Source organism: Biomphalaria glabrata, chromosome 1 (assembly GCF_947242115.1).
Source record: "Biomphalaria glabrata chromosome 1, xgBioGlab47.1, whole genome shotgun sequence".
NCBI classification, from domain to species: domain Eukaryota; kingdom Metazoa; phylum Mollusca; class Gastropoda; family Planorbidae; genus Biomphalaria; species Biomphalaria glabrata.
Genome location: NC_074711.1, coordinates 52,098,895 through 52,120,609, shown reverse-complemented (window position 1 = coordinate 52,120,609; position 21,715 = coordinate 52,098,895). Strand labels below are relative to the sequence as shown.

General features: G+C 36.1%; 2 protein-coding genes across 5 annotated transcripts in view; both read left to right on the top strand.

Annotated features, from left to right (window-relative positions):
• The window catches only part of LOC106054635 (fatty-acid amide hydrolase 1-like), a 57,188-nt gene extending 55,346 nt beyond the window's left edge, over positions 1–1,842 (top strand). For both annotated transcript variants that reach the window (XM_056043316.1, XM_056043325.1), the window contains one exon: positions 1,399–1,842. In XM_056043316.1, the coding sequence (XP_055899291.1) occupies positions 1,399–1,521 (123 nt within the window). In that variant the 3' untranslated portion in view covers positions 1,522–1,842. The remainder of the gene's footprint in view (positions 1–1,398) is intronic.
• Positions 1,843–7,672: 5,830 nt separating this feature from the next.
• The window catches only part of LOC106060713 (neurogenic locus notch homolog protein 1-like), a 50,380-nt gene continuing 36,337 nt past the window's right edge, over positions 7,673–21,715 (top strand). For 2 of the 3 annotated variants that reach the window (XM_056043307.1, XM_056043289.1), the window contains exon 1: positions 7,673–7,910. The gene's annotated coding sequence lies outside the window, so the exon portion shown is untranslated. The remainder of the gene's footprint in view (positions 7,911–21,715) is intronic. The other variant, XM_056043301.1, reaches the window with a different exon arrangement.

Genomic DNA, 21,715 nt, shown 5'->3' with positions numbered 1-21,715 from the left:
TGGCTGTTGTTTCTATTAAGTCCCTGTTCAATTTCTTGACACTTATTCTCTATCCACTTTTTCTTCGCTTCTTTCATTCCCTTTCTAATCCGTTTGTTGACGCTTTTGTATTTGTGGACATATTTTGTGGACAGCTTTTTCCCTTTAAGCTCCCGTCGCTTGTCACAGAGTTGGAGTATATCCTCTGTTACCCAGGGTTTTTTGGGCGGGCGGAGCTTCCCTAACATTTCCAGGGCTATATCTGTGACTGCTGTGTTTAGCATATTGACTTGCGTATCGATATCCTGGTCATTGGAGTCCAAGATATTGAGGGCTGCAAAGCGTCCTCCTACTTGTGCCTCGAATATGGCAGCTACTTATTACTATATTAAGCACAATAAATTAATTATGACTAATTTTTTTTATTGATATATGTGTTGTCATTGACATTGAATAATTGTACACAATTTCCACTTGATCCAAATAAAGGTAGATTCCACCCAGACAGACAGACGAAGTGAGTTAATATAAGCTTCGTAAAAAGTTTTTACACTATGCAAAATCTGGATGTTTCTAGACGTAAACAAAGATCGAGAAGTATATAGGTCAGTGAAGACCAGGAGGTTGACATTCAGTTGTACACTGTGTTTAATTTCATTACAATCCCTTTGGATTTATCTTAATAGGGGGAGACTACGCAAAATCTGGATTCTTGTAGATGTAAACCCCCCCCCCCTTTCCATATGCTAGGAACAATTCTTACAAGTTCTTCTTCTCTAGTGCCATTAGAGCTTGCCAAAATCAGACAAGAAAACCAACGACTTAGCAGAGTTTAAGTCGATGATGAACATCATGGGCGTAGCCAGGATTTTTTTTTCGGGGGGGGGGGGGGTTGGGGGAGGGATTTTTTCTCTCTTGGGGGGAGGGGGGATTTCATTTCGGGGGGGGGGTCCCCTGGCTACGCCCATGATGAACATACATGACTAGATTGACACAAGGTTACGCGTAGGACGTAATTATCTTCTATTTAGAAGTAACGTCTGTAATTTATAAGATAAGTTTGGATAATAAAAAAATTGATAGCTCCATCGGACACTCGGACTCGAGCCGTTTCGATGAGGTGGCCAGGAGGTCTACACTACACAGCCAGACGCACCATATTTTTTCAGATACAATCGTCAGTTGATTAGGGACTTAGTTTTTGAGTCTTTGAATCTCACCCATGCTTAGAGGAAACCTAAAATTGACCAGTAAACGTTGATTACCATTGTTATGCAATGCCCTCATAACCTAAGCCATAACCTAAGCCATAACCTAAGCCATAACCTAAGCCATAACCTAAGCCATAGTTGGAAATTATGATAATGATGTTTCAGAAGATAAATTATATTACATTTTTTGTGTGTGTAATATTTTTAGATCACTGTAGGATCTGAAGGTTTGCCAATTGGTGTTCAATGTGTGGCTCTACCGTATCAAGAAGAAACGCTGCTTCGGATAATGAAACAATTGGAAACTGGGTTGAGGGAACATAAAATTTGAGCCTCTTATTTACGCAGTCTATTCGCAACATTAACCTGGTAATACTGTAACCTACACGCTTGTACGTTCCGACTATACATATGTTGGATGTTTGTAATTACTTTCCAGACCAAATTCATTCACTAGAAACTCATCAATATTCATGTCAGGTCATCGGGACTTGAGCAATCAAATATTTTCAATAATGAGCTTGTTTCCTTAAACCTTTTTTAAAATTATTTTTATATAAATATAATTTTCATTTCTACTGATGTTAATGCAAAGATACTGATAAACCATAGCCCACAGTCTTTTTTTCACCTAATGTCACTCTAACATTTGTATATAATATATATATATATATATATATATATATATATATATATATATATATATATATATATATATATATATAACAGTTGGCTAAAATATGTATAGTTTTTATATATGTATACCTCATTCATTATTTTGTAATTTTTATTATTACATACATATTTACTAACAGACTTCCTTAAGACACGTAACTGTCCTAACACATTCTTGTGTTACTCTGTTGGATTTTATTTCTACAATCTATCTACTTCAAGTCTTAATAAAACTTTTTTTTTTGTTTACTCTCTAAACAGGAGTTGCGTTTTTCAATTTGTATTTTCATAGTTATTACGTAGTGTGCGTGTGTGTGCGCGTGTTTGTATTGGCTGAGTCTAATTGCAACAATAAGACCATCGCCGAGGATGAGATTGAATGGGCTGAAGGAATGATGACAGAAAGCTGGAGACGGCTACTTCTGTTTAATGCACGTTGTTAATTCATGTGTAGCTTCAAACAGTTCTGCGTTGAAATAGAAAGCTGCGTATATCTGTAAAATAAAATGAAGTTTAATTTGTGTTTAAAAATAAGATTTTCTGAGCTTCATTCAAGTGTATGTGACAAGTCATTTAATGCACCCACAATGGATTGGTTGGACAATTGGTCTGTAGTTACAAACAAACAGATCTCTGTCAACACTCCACTATGTTCTGTTTATTACGGTATTCTATTATATAGTACTATTAGACAATTTTATTCTTTAACTATTTTCTTTCTCTAAAGCCAATGGCGTGTATTTGATCTATGAAGTTCAGTGTAGGCTACATATTAACATACCGAGAAACGTCGAAAGGACTTCTTAGAATCAAGTATCTCCAATATACACACTACAATGTACAATTCATGTTTGTTAATATCTGTATGAGATTTAGCTTTGACTTTGTAAGAGAATTTGTGAGTACAACGGACCAACGGTGTTACCTACGAGTTGTTGTTTTTTTATATCAAGTTTATAACAGTAATCAATTTCAAAATGGGACACTCAACCCTTCTGGAGACGACCCTGCAACAAAGACTAATAACAACTTCTTAGCATAAAGCCCCTTTACCAGCAGCCGCACAGCTCCCCAAGTAGTACAGATCGTTTGAATGGCGTCAGCAGAGTGAAGCGTGGAATGCTGTTCACCACTTGACCAGGTTTTTTTTATATTCTTGAACACCGCATGCCGGGATGGAGATTTTATCAAAACAACATTTTGTTCTTTCTAAATATTTAGACCTTAAAAGGATTTGAAGAAGAATCTTCTTGATAACAAGAAAACCAAAACATTTAACCTGCGATCAGATCAAGTGAGATTAACATGCCCCAGTGAGTCCAATGATTGGCCATTTGACGTTGTAGGTAGTTTGTCTCACATTGTCGCAGATGTCACAGACCGTTTTCTTGATAGGGGAGGATAAGGGTTGGTTTGGGGGGGGGGGAGGTGATGTTTGTGGACACATGACCACGGCAATGGGAGCCCCCCGCAGTGGTGCTCTAACAGCTGAAAGCGTTCCAATATCTAAACGTGTCGTGTTTCTTGACAGGGAATAAAATAACTCTCTTCTCCTTACATTTCTTTGCATCTTTGTTAATTCTGTATCCACCTGAATGGTCACGTGGAGATGAAATCCGCGGCTTCTCCCCCCCCCCCGCTAAAGTGAATTCACACTCGAGTTAATAGCTTGGATGATGGTTTTCCTACAATGGTGGCCCTATGGTGTTTATACAACATTTCACAACTACTTGTATTTATGTTACACTAAACAAGTATGCCGAAAAACATTAGCACTTAGGCATCACAATGACGAAATCTCAAGACAATTGTTTCATAATTTAAAACAAGGGGAAGCAACCACGATAATTAAAAAAAAAGAAATACATGATTCAAAGCTGTTTCTATTCGAATTTATGAACCAAAGTAAAATGGCAAACATAATATTGAATCCTAAGACTTGTAGAATGCGTTACAAAGCATAAATACTGTTCCAGAACACAGATCAGAAACTTTGAGAGATTAAAATTTCTCCCTTGTTGGCACTGGCGACCTGTACTACGTTATTTGCAAAGTTTACCAACAATGACAGTGTTAGGACTAATAGTAACCTATACGAATGATAGACATTTGTAACATTTCTAAACAAAGGTTCAGGGACCATGCAGTCCACTCTATTGGATCCTTTAGAAACAGGTCTGGGCGGGACTTATTCCGCTTCATGGGTTTAGGGACTCTCGTCCAAAAGTATAAAGTAAAGTTTCCCTTCAGACCTTACAATCCATAGGGAAGATGATGTAGAAGTCAAATGTTTCTATATACAAGAGTTAACGAGGGTAGCACGTGGCCAACACAACGTCCAGCCGCCTTTATGTTACTAAGCTAATGTTGTGTTGGGTGGACTCAAGAGTGGACTCAGGAGTGCCTCAGAATTCGAACGTTCAAAATATTAGTCTTTACCAAGATTTGATCCCGAAATCCCTGGGTTCTAAAGCCAAGCACTCTACCCCTCATTCACCACGCGGGGCTCTCCGTAAGAGCATGCAAAAAGAAAAGAAGATGTCCAAATAATAATAATAATAATAATAATCTTTATTATCCGTAAGGAAATTTGTCTTACAATTTGTGCATTACACCAAACAAAAAACATTATAACTATAAGAAACTAAAATGTACATTCACACCGGACTCACTCATAATTTACATGTGACAAAGTTTATACCAGATTGTTCTTATTTAATGATTTGATTGCCAGGAGAACAAAAGAGTGTTTGTGTCTGTTTGTCTTTGCTATTGGTGTCTTGTATCTCTTTTGGGATGGTAAAATCACAAAATCCTGACACAAAGGGTGATTCTTTATTTCGAGGATCTTGTTAGCTTTTTTATAGATGTTTGTCTCAAACAACTGCCCAAATGGGGTTTGTTTTTTGCCAATGATTTTACCAGCAGCATTTAGGATTCTATGAAGTTTATTTTTATTTTTAATGCTTAGATTGCCATACCAGGCAGTGATATTGAAACTTAAAATATTGCAGAATCGTTTGGTACAAAAAAATTCAAATTGAAGGATTGTTTGGGAACATCGGTCATTTGTCATTTTCAGATAAAGAAACTGTAATTGTTTAAAGGTCTATTTAATTCAATGATAGTCTGCGCTTCTTCAAACGACTCTCCGAATCGTTTCAAATTTCTACCTTCTCCACCTGTATTTTTTGTTTGAAGAAATTGAAAGTTAATTTACTTTCAAAATTCTAAGGATACTTTGCACGGTTTGAGTCATATACTCTTTTAAAGTATTAGAACAAAAATATTCAACATCTTGTCACAAAATTGTTATGTCTCAATAACAACTACAACATATGTCCACAGTTTTCATCGTCTTTCTATTCTTCAAGTTATCCAGACAAGGAAAAAAAGTTACACAATATTTTAAATGAGATAAAACTTTTTAAAAATGTTTCTAGTTCCTAATTTAAAAAAGAAAATATTTTAAAAAATATTACAAGTAGAACAAAGCTTAGATTAAGCATAGTTGTATCAATTAGTTTGTAATTAAATTAGCTCTAGACTAACAATAAAAAAGCATTTATAAAAAAAATGGGGGAGGGGGAACCACCTGAACTTACACTCATAGTTTAAGTCTCCTCAAACCGACATTGTAACCACACTGCTAGTGAAGAACACAGGAACAGAGAAGATTCTATCTCTATGTATTGTTTCTATAAATAAGGCTTGTCTTCGAATCTGAAGATTAATGACGAATGCATTATTTCCCTTGGCTTTGCAGCCCCAGCTATGACCTACATATTTTGCCACAATCAACGCAGGCATAACCAAAGATGCTTGAGCTTCATCATGGACAATGTTTCTACAGTCTCGTCGTATTTCATGTTTGTCTTAACTAAGATTCAGAGAACGACCTGTGAAGGGGACTAATTCAGCTTTTACCACTACTACAGTCAAGTACAATTTCTTTCCATTGTTCGAGATACCAAATAAAATAGTTAACTAATTGGTTAATTTTTTAGCGGCCGCCGAAAGGGGAAAAGATGCTATTAGTTTTGTGTGGCCTGTCTATCCGTCCGTCTGTCCGTCCCTCCGTCCCGTTTAGATCTCGTAAACTAGAAAAGATAGTGAAAATCCGACATAATAAAATTTTAGAACATTGAAAGTTCTGATGCAACAGCTACTTTTTTTCTTTTCTGAAAGCGAAAAATCTAATTTTTTAAATCACTTATGCAAGCAGTTTTTTCATAAAAATACACCACTTTTACAACTATTCACTATTAATAGTTGCAAACACTTGAGGATCTTTATTAGGGGAGACTAACATTTACCATGTTTTTAACACATTTGTACAAACGGTTGTAGATATTTTGTCAAAATTTTTTTTATATATATTTTTATTGTTAAGTTATGTAAATTCTATTATACCAAGTCTATATTTACACTTAAAAAAATGTTTATTTTTTTTTAAAGAAAAAAATCTATTTAGTATGAATACAAGTCAGACATAATTTAAAACAACAATTAATTAGTAGTTTTTCATATTATCGCATGAACTGTAATGTACCATACCCCTGATAGAACACCTAACCAAGGAAAAGAAATTGTGGGGGAGGATTTTTTTTTTACGGAAATGTTTTATTCTTGAGAAGGATAAGAGATTGGCCCTTTACAAAACAATTTGATCAATTAGATATTCATTATAAGACATAAGTTAGGCCAGGTTCATATCTAACTTCACATTCACTTTTACCTATCCTTTGGTCTGCTGGACCGCTGGGGCACCACACGAGATCTGTTAACATTTTTTCTCCTTTATTTTTTGTCATTTGTCTTTGATAGAATTTCATTCTGATGATATTGAAACCTGCCTTTTTACCTGCCTGGGTGGACCACTTCGGGGACCGATTTTCAGTTTGTCTTTCCACACAAACTGTGTTTGTAACCTTGTTAAATTGATTCTTGTGTTGTCAGGTAAAAGATAATTTTGCAAATTTTCAGTTTTTTCCGAGATTGGGTGTCCGAGAAATAACGTGTACAAAGTTTTTACCAGACAAACAGAGTGAGTTGATATAAGCTTTGTAAAAACCAAACTGTTTGGTTCATAAACATCTATGAATTATAATGAATATGTCACTATTTTGTTAATAACATATGCAAAACAATAGTTTATCAAACACATTTCTCTGCAAAAGTTGGTTAATACACATCTCTATGAAACTAATTTGTTAATACACGTCTCTATGAAACTATTTTAATTCATTTCCCTATGAAAATAATTTAATACACATCTCTATTAAACTAATCTGTAAATACACATTACTATAATAGTAACTTATTAATTCACATCTCTATGAAACTATTTTGTTGATTCTGTGGCATTTTACGTCTCGTGAGACGATCTTTTCCCTTTGCAACTTCTTGTGTGACTAAAGAGGCCAATCCTTGATACACAGCTGCGATCACAGGTTGGGCATATACATCTCTATAAAACTAATTTGTTAATACACATCTCTATTAAACTAATTTGTTAATACACATCTCTATGAAACTAAATTGTTAATACACGTCTCTATTAAACTAATTTGTTAATACACATCTCTATGAAACTAATTTGTTAATTCACATCTCTACGAAACTATTTTGTTAAATTCACATCTCTGTGTAACTAGTATGTATGTGTTAATGAATTCACCAAGTTACCCAAACGTCAGCCGCCAGTCACAGTACAGAAAAAACAACAACATGTTGCCGCCAAGGCTCTACGGTGATGGTAAAAATATTAGGAAAAACATGCCGGGAGCTCCCCTCTTGTCACGTGACTAACTCTAGGAGACTTCTCAGACGTGACTTTGAAGTAAGTCAGGTGGGCTGAAACTAGTCTACAAAATGATTAGTCAAACATCGAACTGAACAGGAGAAACAATGAAAGTAACTCGAATTTTCTAACGTGTTTTTTTTTTTATTTATTTTTTTTTGGATAAAGAGAAATAATCTATTGGTCAAGAGTTTTCAAGAGAATTTTTGTTCATTTTTTTTAAAGGCAAAGAGAAAGAACAGGTAAGTTTGAATGTAACATTTTGCTAGATCATTTTATAGAAAAGCTAAATAGATCTACAACGCTCTAAATCAAACAAAACATAAACATTTTCCAATCCTTTTAAACTATAGTGAATGAATATAGAAGTTTACATTACCGAGTGTATTTATCTCAAACCCAGTACAACAAAGCAAACTGGGCAGCAACATAGGGCCTCCAATTAATAAGGGCCTCGCAAAGAACTCGAAGAAATATTTTTTAGAGAAACAATTGCAAAACATGTATCAAATCTTCAAAATAGCCAAACTTGTTGGCTCCCATGTCTACTAGCCTAGCTCTTATAAGTCTGATTCAAGGATTATTCACGAATCTTTAGATATAGCGCTACTTGCTTGGCTGCATATATGTTAGAAGACCTTTTTGTCTTCTTTTGGTGAAATGTCAAAACGTTATTTCTAGTCTGGCGATCATGAATCGTCTATAAAGAACAGTCGTGCTTAAGAATTTAACATGTTTGTTGATTTAGATGCTGTTATGGCACGATGCCACGATCATAGACTTATATATACTACTTTAGACTGGACATGGACATTTTTTAACACTACAAAAAATGTGAACATTTTTAAAAATTTTGGAACAAGGCGTTGTTTTGTAAAGTAGTTAAAAGAAGTAAAGTTGTTTTTTTTCAACCCTAACCTATGTAACATATAATTTAATGTTTAGATCTAGATCTAGTAATTGAACATCAAAAAATAAGAGTACTCTCGTCTCATAATTATTATTTTGCAATTTTTATGTACATAAACAAAAAAGATCTAGGTAATCAATCTATTTAAATGTACATAAGATAATTAAAATCAACATGAATTATTTCGATCTAGGATTTTTGAAACATCTCAATGGAAACAAACAGGAAATGGCTTTGTTTCATATATTTGCGTGAATATCCGAGAAATGATTTTGCATTATTTCTAAACTTTGAAAACTAAAGATCATTACTTTCTAAGACAAAAGATTGATTTGGGCTACTTCCCTTAGAGCTTGAAAAAGAGTTTACGTACATAAAAAACTATATATATATAGGTGACTATAGGTCTGTGAATCGATCAATCGCAGATAAGAATTTGTTTCCGGTTTCCAGTCTAGTATATTAGATAAATCTATGGCACGATTAGGAATTAGTTATTTGTTTCGAAATAAGGAAAGTTTTGACTTGGCGACAATGACGCGACTAGTAAAAACAAGACTAGGTTTTGAGGAAGAATAGCGAAACAGACTACTTTGATGGCTTTAGAGCGAGGAAGCTTTTTAAGATTTAGCCTGACGACATTCGACGGCTCCCTTTGCTATTATTAAACTTATTCGACATTCGCTATCAGCGTCGACTAACTTATCTTGCTGGCCTTTCACCTGTTATATTGTAGGCCTATTTTGTTATTTGAGTGCTACCTCCGTTTGACTTAGCTGCATAGTACACAGCACGGAAGCGCCTAAAAACATGCAGGAAGGTTTTTGATTCATAGCGTATTTTTTTTTCGTAATTCTTGTTTTTCAATTGTCTTTGGGGCCACCCTATGCACTTTGCCAATTACCGAATGCCAGTCCTGAATACATACGTACTTTGTCTGAAAGGTAGTGTACACTTTCTTCATGATAGCCCTGAGTTTGAACACTGCTATCTCTTGCTGTTCAGCCCTAATTTATTAACTTTATTTTTGAAAACATGTTTTATAGCTAGCAAACAAGATCTAGCTAGATTCAAGCAAGATCTAGCTAGATTCAAACAATATCTAGCTGGATTCAAACAAGATCTAGCTGGATTCAAACAAGATCTAGCTAGATTCAAACAAGATCTAGCTGGATTCAAACAAGATCTAGCTGAATTTAAACAATATCTAGCTGGATAAGGGTTATAGTACTTTGAAATGCTGTCCGTCTTTTTCTATTCCTCAAAAAAATTGTGTTCGCAAATCTCGTTTAGTTTGATTACATTTGTAATGAGAAAGTCTGTGATTTTCATTTTCGTTTCAAAGTCCTTAGTTGAAATTTTGTTGCAGTTGATATTTCCACATCTCAGAGCACTCTAGTTGGCAGAAATAACTACGCACGCAATTTAGATATCTTAAATAATTGATTGTAACAAATAAATCTTGGGCAAACTAGCACATAGGAACAATTTACATTCGAAAAATGTAGATCTAGAATTCGCATAAATTAAAACAACAGGTAGATATTTTCAAAGGTTAACAATCAGCACTCATTTATTAGCGGCCCCCGATAGGAAAAAGCCGATATTAGTTCTGTGAGGTCGCCTGTCCGTCCGTCCGTTTATCACACTAAGATCCCAAAAACTAAACAAAGCTATTGAAAATTCTATCTAAACACTGTTTTACAGCTTAAAAAGTTCTGGTGCAACGGCTATTTATTTTTCTTAGAGCGAACTATTTTGTTTTAAAAAATTAATTATTTAAGCGATTTTTTCATAAAAATACACCACAATCTTATACAAAAGCTCAAGGGAGGTTTTTTTTTTTAAAAAAGGTCACATACTTTTTCATTAATAACACTGGCTTCATTGATGTATTGGTGCTCTATTACAAAAGAAATTCACACCTAAGTTCACGATGGAAACATATTTAGCGGCCAGTTACAGTACAGAAAAAAACAACATGCTGCCGCCAATGCTGCGGTGCTGGTACAAATTTTAGGAAAAAAAGCATGCCGTGAGCTTCCCTCTTGTGACGTGAATCACATTTAGAGACTTCTCAAACATCAAGTCATAGTCAGAAATTCGAATTCAAAATATATGTTTTTCATTTTTTAAATACTGATTAAAAATTGTGGTTTTTGTAAGATTCCCGAATCGAACATTCGCTTTTAATTTAATTTAAGTCTACAAAACATTTAGGCATATTACCAGGGGCGTAACATATGGCACAGTTGAACCAAATCATATTACAATGAATATATATACATATGGCACAGTTGAACCAAATCATATTACAATGAATATATATACATATGGCACAGTTGAACCAAATCATAAAAAAGAAATGCAGACCTAGATAGAAATCTAACTTGACAATTCTATAATAATGTTTTAGTGATTAGATACAGATCTAAATAATAAACATTAAATAATTTAAGTAATAAGCATGCAGGAGACGCGATTACCTAGATATCGATTTGGGTTAATCTATTTGGCCGTGTTATAAATCAACAATTTTATCGCCTCGAAGTCTATATCTTAACTAGATATAGTCAATAGTCATATTACCATATAGATGTAGATCGAGATCTATATTTAGATTTAGATCTAGATATGATCTGGATTAGACATAGATATATGTAGAAAAACAGGGCTACAGAAATGATCTAGTTAGGTTGAGCTTGATGTAAGAATTACAAAGACAGCCAGATTATCTTTCTATGTAATCTAAGAGAGAAGTTACGGCGTTTTTGTTTTTTTTTATGTGTATGAAACTGGACTTCAGAAAGTGTCTGAAAACTGGACTACAGAAAGTGTCTGAAAACTGATCGAAAAATGAATGAATGAGTCACGAGCTCTTCATAACTTTGTATCCATGATAGATAGCAACTTGAAATTTAACGATAGTATTTTATTAGGTCAATATGCTCTTTACATTCATTGCTTTACATTGCATGGAAACTACATTTGAATGCAATAAAACAATGTAGAGAATTAGAACATTAGCTTCTATGGCAATGCATTAATTATTAGATGTATAGCTAGACAACAATCATTTAATTAAATATGATTTATGGCATAGGCCTTCTTACAATTAGCCGTTATTAATTTTTATATCGTCCGGCAGTCTGTCTGCAAAGTTTAGATTGAAAAAAAAAACAACTACTAAAAAGATATTGAAAAGATGATTTCTCCTATCGGTAAAAAAAAAAAAGAAAATCAATGTAATATTATTCATTTATCCAAAATATGTATATCTTTTAAAATTGATAAAAATGCCTAAAAGATCCTTTAAAATTAATCTTCTAACTTATTACATCTAGTAATCTAAACTCTAATTATTAATGATGGGTTATCCAGTCACAGTTCAGTTTGATTTCAAGAGATAAATAACGCCAAATTATTTTTCTTTTGAAGATTTATTAATTTAAACGTATAAAACAAGACCATTGCTTGACTATTCCTTGTCCACAGGGGCTGCATCTGAGTTTGTGTGATAACACAACTCTCTTTGTAATCTTGTATATTATTTCTAGGTTATGTCAGAGTTGAAGGTTATACATATATATTGTTACGTATTTCTGAATCTTCTGGCTAGATGTATTAGTTGGCACACAAATAAAAACACTGTAAAGAACTTGACGACTAAACTTTCAGTTTCATATAACTTTAATGACTACTAACTCTAACAATTTGTTACTGTAACATGTAGCGTAGAAGACTGTACAATATCTGTCAGTTTACAGTTAGCTATACTTCGTTGCAATTCATCTCTTCACTTCGTTGCTATTCATCTCTTCTCTACTTGCATCGAGCCGTATTCCACAGAACAGACCAACGACACACTTCCCAGTGTCGCTCCAGGTCTCCCAAGGCAGAACCAAGTCGTACTCAAGTCTACCGAATCAGAGCCGCACACGTCTTACATCGACTGTATCGACTGTAACGGCTCAAGTCCACTGTAGTTCGCTGTATAGACTTTAACGACAGTAGTCCACTCCAGTTAACTCTACCCTAGTTAACTTACATCGAGTCGTACACATTTCTCTTCCACAGAGCCGCACACGTCTTACATCGTCTGTATCGACTGTAACGGCTCACTCACGACTCCATACGACTGACTTTCACATGAACTCTCTGGCTTATATAGAGTCCCTAATCGCTTGTCCAAAGTTGCACAAACACGGCTAGTATTCTCTGGAATAACAAGTGAGGAAACGTCACATCCTGTCTTTGTTTATACATGTAGATTCCAGAAAACATCGGCTGCAGTGTCATCCAGCCAGGGTCACAAGTTGTGACCTCTATCTGTCACTGGACATTTTTAGTACCTTCTGGAATAACACGTAAGGACACGTCACATCCTGTCTCTGTTTATACATGTACATTCCAGGGAACACCCGCTGATGTGTTATCTCGTCGGGGTCACACGTTAACCTCTTCCTGTCACTGGTCATTTGTAACACTGCCCCCTTCTTAGATCTGTTCGTCCCGAACAGATTCCATTTCACCACGATACTGAAGAAACCGATCGACGATCAAGAAGGAAGCTTTGGTGGTTGCCCCCTTCTCAGAGATGTTCTTTCAATCTGGCAGTTGTCCATCTTCTTTCCATAGAAGAATGGGAGCCAAATCCTCATTTTTCAGCAGTTCCTCACAAATGTTTTCATCAATCTTGGTATGGAAACATCGACCTTCAGATGACGACATTGGGCACTCTTGTCGAGAAAATTCATCAGCATTCTAACGAGTTCGTGCTTCACTGGCTGAGTTTTACATTTTTAAGCATCTTTTTACAGAGCTTCTTCATAGATACACAGGTTCATCACAGTACAGCAATATTCACATGTTCTTCTTACAACAGCAACTGACTTTAGGTTTGTACGATGTTGGGTTGATCTTCTTGTACAGTTCTGTCACAGATGGTTACTCACTACAGTTCTGACATCTTAAACTACTTCTTTTCTGTCCTTCTTGCTTCTGACTTAATTAGCGTTCTTCTAAAACCTCTGTTATACTCCATCAACCTATTCTCATGAGGAATGTTCTTAGATTATTCATTAGTGGCTTCACACTTTCAACTGATTCGTAAGGCTTTCTTCTTTGGTCTGATGGTTCCGGACAGAATCTTTCTAAAAACATGGGCTGTGGAGTTTCATCAGTGCAGGTGGGGTTCTATCAGTGGGAGAAGTGGTGGGCTTGTTTTCTAACAACATGGGCTATGGAGTTTCATAAATGCAGGTGGGGGTCTATCAGTGGGAGAAGGGGTGGGTTCGTATCTTGATCTTGTTGGAGCCATCCACGTTGCACTCTGCATATGTCGCTTTCTCCGCCTCCTCAATGTGATATTTCTTTGGTTGCGTTGATGTCGTTTTCGTTGTCTTGCTTTCCTGTCGATCAATGCTGATGGCAGCGACTTAGCACATAGAAAGGCATTGTATTTCATAGCTGTAGTCATCAAGACTGTTGATCTAACAAGTTGCTTCAGCATTATTCTTCGATGGGTGCTTTGCGAATGAGCTGCAAGTCCACTTGAAGGCAAGTTGTCAAACACGTCATCACCTTCATCCGAGTCTGGAGGACTCGACTGTGGGGCAGGTTGATAACATTCAACGTGCAAAGGTCCATCAACTTCAGCATCAGTTTCTATTGTAATTCCTTGACTATCACCAGGGCTTCTCACGCCTACCTTGATAGCTGTACAAGCTTCTGTTAAGTCTAGAGCTTGTTGGTGTATTTCTTGGCATTCACAGTCTTCTTGCATAGCTACGTACGTACAGTTCTTGTCAAACGCATGGCTGCAATAATCAAGCTTCGAGTTCCTCTCGTAGACACTGGCAGATAGAAGACAGAAGTCTTTAAGGCCCACAGCAACAGGCTTGGACGCAGACCCAACGTTGTCTTGTTCTGTCTGGCTGGTTGAGGTACTCATATCGGGTATATCTCTAGCAAAATCTTCGGTTGAACTATATGTCTCTTCTCTTGTTTCTTCAACTGTCTCATTCAGTTTCTCGTTGAAACAATAACAGCTATCGTCTCTTTTCATTTCTTGTGGGCCACATTCGTTTGGTTTGCTATCACAGTCACAGACAGCACAACCATCACCAACATCCCTATCGTAATTGTCAGTATCGCCACATCCTTGGTTGGACAATTGTTCGCTGTTCATCAATGGTGTAGCTCTTTCATCAGTCGACTCAATCTGATACTGCTGGGTGTTCAGAAGCTCGTTCATCAGGATTCTAGTTTGATCTTTTATCGTATCTGTTTGTTCTTCTGTCTTGTTGGGCGTGGTAGCTATTTCTTCATTTTCCTTCATGGCTTTGGTCAACTGGTTAAATGAAGAAAATCTGGTGTTGATTTCTGATTCTATCTCCTTAATGCTCTCTTTCACCGAGTTCATTTTGTATTGCAAAGTTCTCAGGAGCTCCATCGTATTAGGTTTGATTTCAAATTGGCAAGTGTCCGGATTCTCATCTTCCTCCAACAGGGCTTGTCTGAGACGTGCTGTTAGCGTTTCCTTATTTCCGTTAAGCTGTAGACCTCTTTCTCGAAGCTCTTGTCTAAGTTCTTTCATGTCAAGTTCAATAAGAAGTTTGATGGAACACATTCTAGCCAGAAATATCCCACTTCTGACACCATTTGTTACGTATTTCTGAATCTTCTGGCTAGATGTATTAGTTGGCACACAAATAAAAACACTGTAAAGAACTTGACGACTAAACTTTCAGTTTCATATAACTTTAATGACTACTAACTCTAACAATTTGTTACTGTAACATGTAGCGTAGAAGACTGTACAATATCTGTCAGTTTACAGTTAGCTATACTTCGTTGCAATTCATCTCTTCACTTCGTTGCTATTCATCTCTTCTCTACTTGCATCGAGCCGTATTCCACAGAACAGACCAACGACACACTTCCCAGTGTCGCTCCAGGTCTCCCAAGGCAGAACCAAGTCGTACTCAAGTCTACCGAATCAGAGCCGCACACGTCTTACATCGACTGTATCGACTGTAACGGCTCAAGTCCACTGTAGTTCGCTGTATAGACTTTAACGACAGTAGTCCACTCCAGTTAACTCTACCCTAGTTAACTTACATCGAGTCGTACACATTTCTCTTCCACAGAGCCGCACACGTCTTACATCGTCTGTATCGACTGTAACGGCTCACTCACGACTCCATACGACTGACTTTCACATGAACTCTCTGGCTTATATAGAGTCCCTAATCGCTTGTCCAAAGTTGCACAAACACGGCTAGTATTCTCTGGAATAACAAGTGAGGAAACGTCACATCCTGTCTTTGTTTATACATGTAGATTCCAGAAAACATCGGCTGCAGTGTCATCCAGCCAGGGTCACAAGTTGTGACCTCTATCTGTCACTGGACATTTTTAGTACCTTCTGGAATAACACGTAAGGACACGTCACATCCTGTCTCTGTTTATACATGTACATTCCAGGGAACACCCGCTGATGTGTTATCTCGTCGGGGTCACACGTTAACCTCTTCCTGTCACTGGTCATTTGTAACAATATATATACACCCAAAATAAAACAAAACTAATTTGTTTTTAGGGGATAAACTTTACTTGTAATGCAGATTGTCATTAGATTGACAAAGTCTCACTAAGCTAGAAGCTACTTTAGTTTGCGATCTCTTATAAGTTACATTCTCATCCGTCTAAATTCTATCCAACACATAAAGCTGCCCGTTTGTGAATGTAGAACTGCCCAAAGTAATATATCCAGCACACAATCTGAGATTCCGGTCAGCTTCTTTGTACGAGGGGCGGTAATTGAGCCAAATTAACAGGCGAAGTTATTCAAGTATGACCACCCGACAAGATTGAGTTTGTAGCTGACATTTGGCAAGACGGCCGACTTTCTTGTTTTGTCATTCGGTCTTCTCGTGCTCTAAGATTAGATCCAGATGTCATTCCCACATTCCCACATTCAGACCTAGACATTGTGACCTAGACACTTTTAAACGTCTCTTTCAACTTCAAGATTTGCAGACGGAAATATTTAGATATTTTTTCTTTAACATATAAAGATACGAACAAAAGGGAATTACTGTTGTCATTTCTGTCACTGCCAACTAGAAAATATTTGGGAAGTAAATAAAGTCATAGTTTAGTTGTAGTTTCAATGTAATCAGGATGTATCTATGGGTATTGTTTATAACTGGATTGAGACATGAATTCAAAGATAATTGTGAATAAAGTTTGAATGGAATGTAATGTGTTTAAATTTATGTAGTAAATATGATTTAAATAAGAAAACATTGGAGTAAAGTTCTCCTTTCAAACCTTGCGATCCATAGATCAGATGATGTCAATGTCATCTGTTTTGTTTGACAACGGTTAAGGAGCAAGGTGTCATGTAGCCAGCACAATGACCAACCGCATTTACTATCTCCAACTAAGGTCAGGTACCCATTATAATTGAGTAGACTCAGGTGCATTGTAAAAATCTCGAAATCTCAGTCTTCACCGCACCCCCCCTCCCAATTCATTATAGTCGTAGGCTACTAGTAAAAGATAATAATTCATATAATTATTTTTAATGCCAATCAGCTATATTACAAAGTGTTGAGGTCGCCAAGAGTAGCCAGTGTAGCCTAAGGTAGACATTGAAGCCTAGAGTAGCCAATGTAGCCTAAGGTAGACATTGTAGCCTAGAGTAGCCAGTGTAGCCTAAGGTAGACATTGTAGCCTAGAAAAGCCAGTGTAGCCTAAGGTAGATATTGTAGCCTAGAGTAGCCAGTGTAGCCTAAGGTAGACATTGTAGCCTAGAGTAGCCAGTGTAGCCTAAGGTAAACATTGTAGCCTAGAGTAGCCAGTGTAGCCTAAGGTAGACATTGTAGCCTAGAGTAGCCAGTGTAGCCTAAGGTAGACATTGTAGCCTAGAGAATACTTTAGACTCTAGAGCAGTGATTCCCAAACTTTTTTGTCTCGTAGACCCCTTGTCATGTTTTCTGGTTTTCCGTAGACTCCCTGCTTAAGTTATATTGAATTTGTGAAAATTCATAAATTTCAAATTACACATTTTGTTTAAAATAATTTCTAGCCAGTGACACGAGGAGTGAAAAAGTTATTTAAAACTACATTTTAAGTTGAATTAATTTTTTAACAAAATTCAAATTTAAACCTTTATATAACAGTTAATACGTATAACATACAATCACTAAACACATTGGGAACTTTTTATTTTTAAAGGTTTGCAAGCTCACCATCCGTTGCTACGGAGATTATTTTTCATATAGGGATTTGTTGTTATATGAAGTAGTTCTTCAAAACATTAAATATTAATGTGCCTTAAGTATCATAGTAAAAGTTTTCACAAAAAGCAGTTTTTCGTGGATTTATTGAGCCATAATAATTTGAATAAAAAAATACATCATTACCAGACAAGGTTGACTCAGCCAGCTGTATAGAGAAATATGCTATTTGCAGAAATATGCCATTTGCAAAGACTTATATAAGAAGAAAGAAATATTTGACTATATTCCAACAGAGCTCAAGAATTTAGTAAACTCTTCTACAAATCCATTGCCCAAACAACCAATGGGTCAGAGTTTGCATGGATGGTTCGCAGAAAGCCACCACAAAAGGAAAATCTGGAATACTAATTGAATGGCCCAATGGAGAAAAAAAATCATTTTTAAAAATAATGTTCATTATAACTACTGAGCTCTATGACAAGCACAGAGAACAAAATGGGAGCACTAGAGCTAACAGCTATCACCATGCTAGCCAATCAGCCAAGTTCGCAAAACAGTAAAACAAAATTTCGTGACCAATATAAAACTAGTCCTTCAAAACTTGACAAACTCAGATACCTCATAAACACAACAACTCATGATGCCTGGACTGACGTTCGGTGGTCACCTTGCCTGCTTGCATTTCCCGTCGGGAGGTTTGGGCTAGGATGTAATTATCCACATAATCTGAAGGAACATCCAAAAGATTTTGCACAAAACATATTGCTCAACAACAGCAAGAACACTGCTCTCCAATGTTGAAGTAGAAGGAAATAGAAGACTGACACATTTGCCAAATGTGAGAAAACAAAGACACATTTAAACATCGCACTCTACCTTTTTAAAGTGTCACCAGAGAATGCCGACCATGTCTTCAAAATTGCATTCTTCAACAAGAGGCCCAAAACAAGACACCGGCCATAAAACTCAAACATGAAATTCTTTTAATGATATAAGTTTGTGTAAGAGTTTTTACTATTTCTTCAACGGCTGGTAAAATCAATAATTTGACTATCGTGTTAGGTTTTCAGTATTTTACTATAAGTAAAGAGATAAAGTAAAACGCTCACTAATCATCATCTTTTCAATGTCAGGTCAAAGAGAAATTTTGTGGCTGTATTCTGAACTTTATCTTTGAGTGTTTGAAAGTTTTGCAAACTTTTATCTTTCTATCAAGGGGGCATCATTCAAATGATCCTCCAACTTAATTGGTTTCATAGCATCATAAAAAAAGGGCACATTAACTCTCGCTTGTTTGACAAGGAAGTAATGAAGTTCAATTTCAAATACTTAACGCTGTACAGTCTACATTTCTTTTTGTTAAAGTCATAACTAGACAAAACTACACTATTTAAATATAGTTATGAAATTAAATAAAACAATTTTTCATTCAATCAGCAGGATAAAAATTTTAAGGATTTCCTAAGGTACAAATCATGATAAACGTGTGTGTGAAAAAATTCCAATTGTCAAAATTGAGATTGCTGAATTGAGATTCTTTATCGTAGACCCCCGTGCACATCTCATAGACCCCAATTCCCTTTTTAACTTTCGTAGACCCCTTGGAAGTCTTCGTAGACCCCTGGGGGTCTATATAGACCACTTTGGGAATCACTGCTCTAGAGCATAGAGTCGACGAGAATAATCTAAATAGTAGCTTAGACAAGGCTAGAGTGGATTAGGGGAGAGAAACCTAATAAAACAGTTTAAAATGTTCAATTGTATTTGTAACAAAGTTATAAAGATTTTTGGTTTGAAAACACAAACTGTGAATTGGCCCTCGAAGTGGTCCATTCAGGCAGGTAAATAGTAGGTTTTTATATTTTCAGCATGTATATCAGAAGATATGAACTGCAAATCATCAACAACAAAAACCAAATCTCCGCCAATATAAAAAGAAGAGATGTATTTCCGATATTATGACACTATTGGACCGAATGTGAACCAGACTTAACTGTTGTTGTTAAATGATTATCTATTTGATGATTTTGTAGAGGGTCAATATCTTTTATTTAAGGCCTAAAGGAAGAAGCCTTTCCCTTTGGTTAAATGTCTATATAGTGTGTAGTGTGGTGTATTGCATTCCACTTATACTTTATTAAACACTGCTCATTAAAGGCTGTTTTCAACTATGTTCGACTTATTAACCTATTCAATGCATTCGTTCTCTGTTTAAAACAAAAATAATACATTTAAAAAAATGTTTGTAGCTTGCACAAAAGAAAACACTTAATTTAGTAATACAAATATTTTTTATAAGATTATTTTAGAAAAACTGAACGGCATATATATATACGTAAAAATATACAGAAAAATAGCCTGCCATATAAATACAGTCTCTCCTGCATTTTTTACCGTCAATAGTGACTAATTGTAAAAATAGTGTATTTGCGTGAACAAATAAAAATGTTTTAACATTTAATTTGAAGTTTCGCTTTTAAATAAGAAAAAAAAAGAGCAGTTGCACAAGAACTTTGCAAGATCTAAAATATATATAATATAATACTTTCTCACTACGCTCTGATCCTAGCACTTTCTTACTACGCTCTGATCCTAGCACTTTCTCACTACGCTCTGATCCTAGCACTTTCTTACTACGCTCTGATCCTAGCACTTTCTCACTACGCTCTGATCCTATTACTTGTCTCACTACGCTATGATCCTATCACTTTCTCACTACGCTATGATCCTATCACTTGTCTGACTACGCTATGATCCTATCACTTGTCTCACTACGCTATGATACTATCACTTGTCTCACTACGCTATGATCCTATCACTTTCTCACTACGCTATGATCCTATCACTTTCTCACTACGCTATGATCCTATCACTCTCTCACTACTCTATGATCCTATCACTTTCTCACTACGCTAAGATCCTATCACTTTTTCACTACGCCATGATCCTATCACTTTCTCACTACGCTATGATCCTATCACTTTTTCACTACGCTATGATCCTATCACTTTCTCACTACGCTACGATCCTGTCACTTTCTCACTACGCTATGATCCTAGCACTTTCTCACTACGCTATGATCCTAGCACTTTCTCACTACGCTCTGATCCTATTACTTGTCTCACTACGCTATGATCCTATCACTTTCTCACTACGCTATGATCCTATCACTTGTCTGACTACGCTATGATCCTATCACTTGTCTCACTACGCTATGATACTATCACTTGTCTCACTACGCTATGATCCTATCACTTTCTCACTACGCTATGATCCTATCACTTTCTCACTACGCTATGATCCTATCACTCTCTCACTACTCTATGATCCTATCACTTTCTCACTACGCTAAGATCCTATCACTTTTTCACTACGCTATGATCCTATCACTTTTTCACTACGCTATGATCCTATCACTTTCTCACTACGCTACGATCCTGTCACTTTCTCACTACGCTATGATCATAGCACTTTCTCACTACGCTATGATCCTATCACTTTCTCACTACGCTGTGATCCTATCACTTTCTCAATACTCTATGATCCTATTACTTTCTCACTACGCTATGATCCTATTACTTGTCTCACTACGCTATGATCCTATCACTTTCTCACTACGCTATGATCCTATCACTTTCTCACTACGCTATGATCCTATCACTTTCTCACTACGCTATGATCCTATCACTTGTCTCACTACGCTCTGATCCTATTACTTGTCTCACTACGCTATGATCCTATCACTTTCTCACTACGCTGTGATCCTATCACTTTCTCAATACTCTATGATCCTATCACTTTCTCACTACGCTATGATCCTATCACTTTCTCACTACGCTATGATCCTATCACTTTCTCACTACGCTATGATCCTATCACTTGTCTC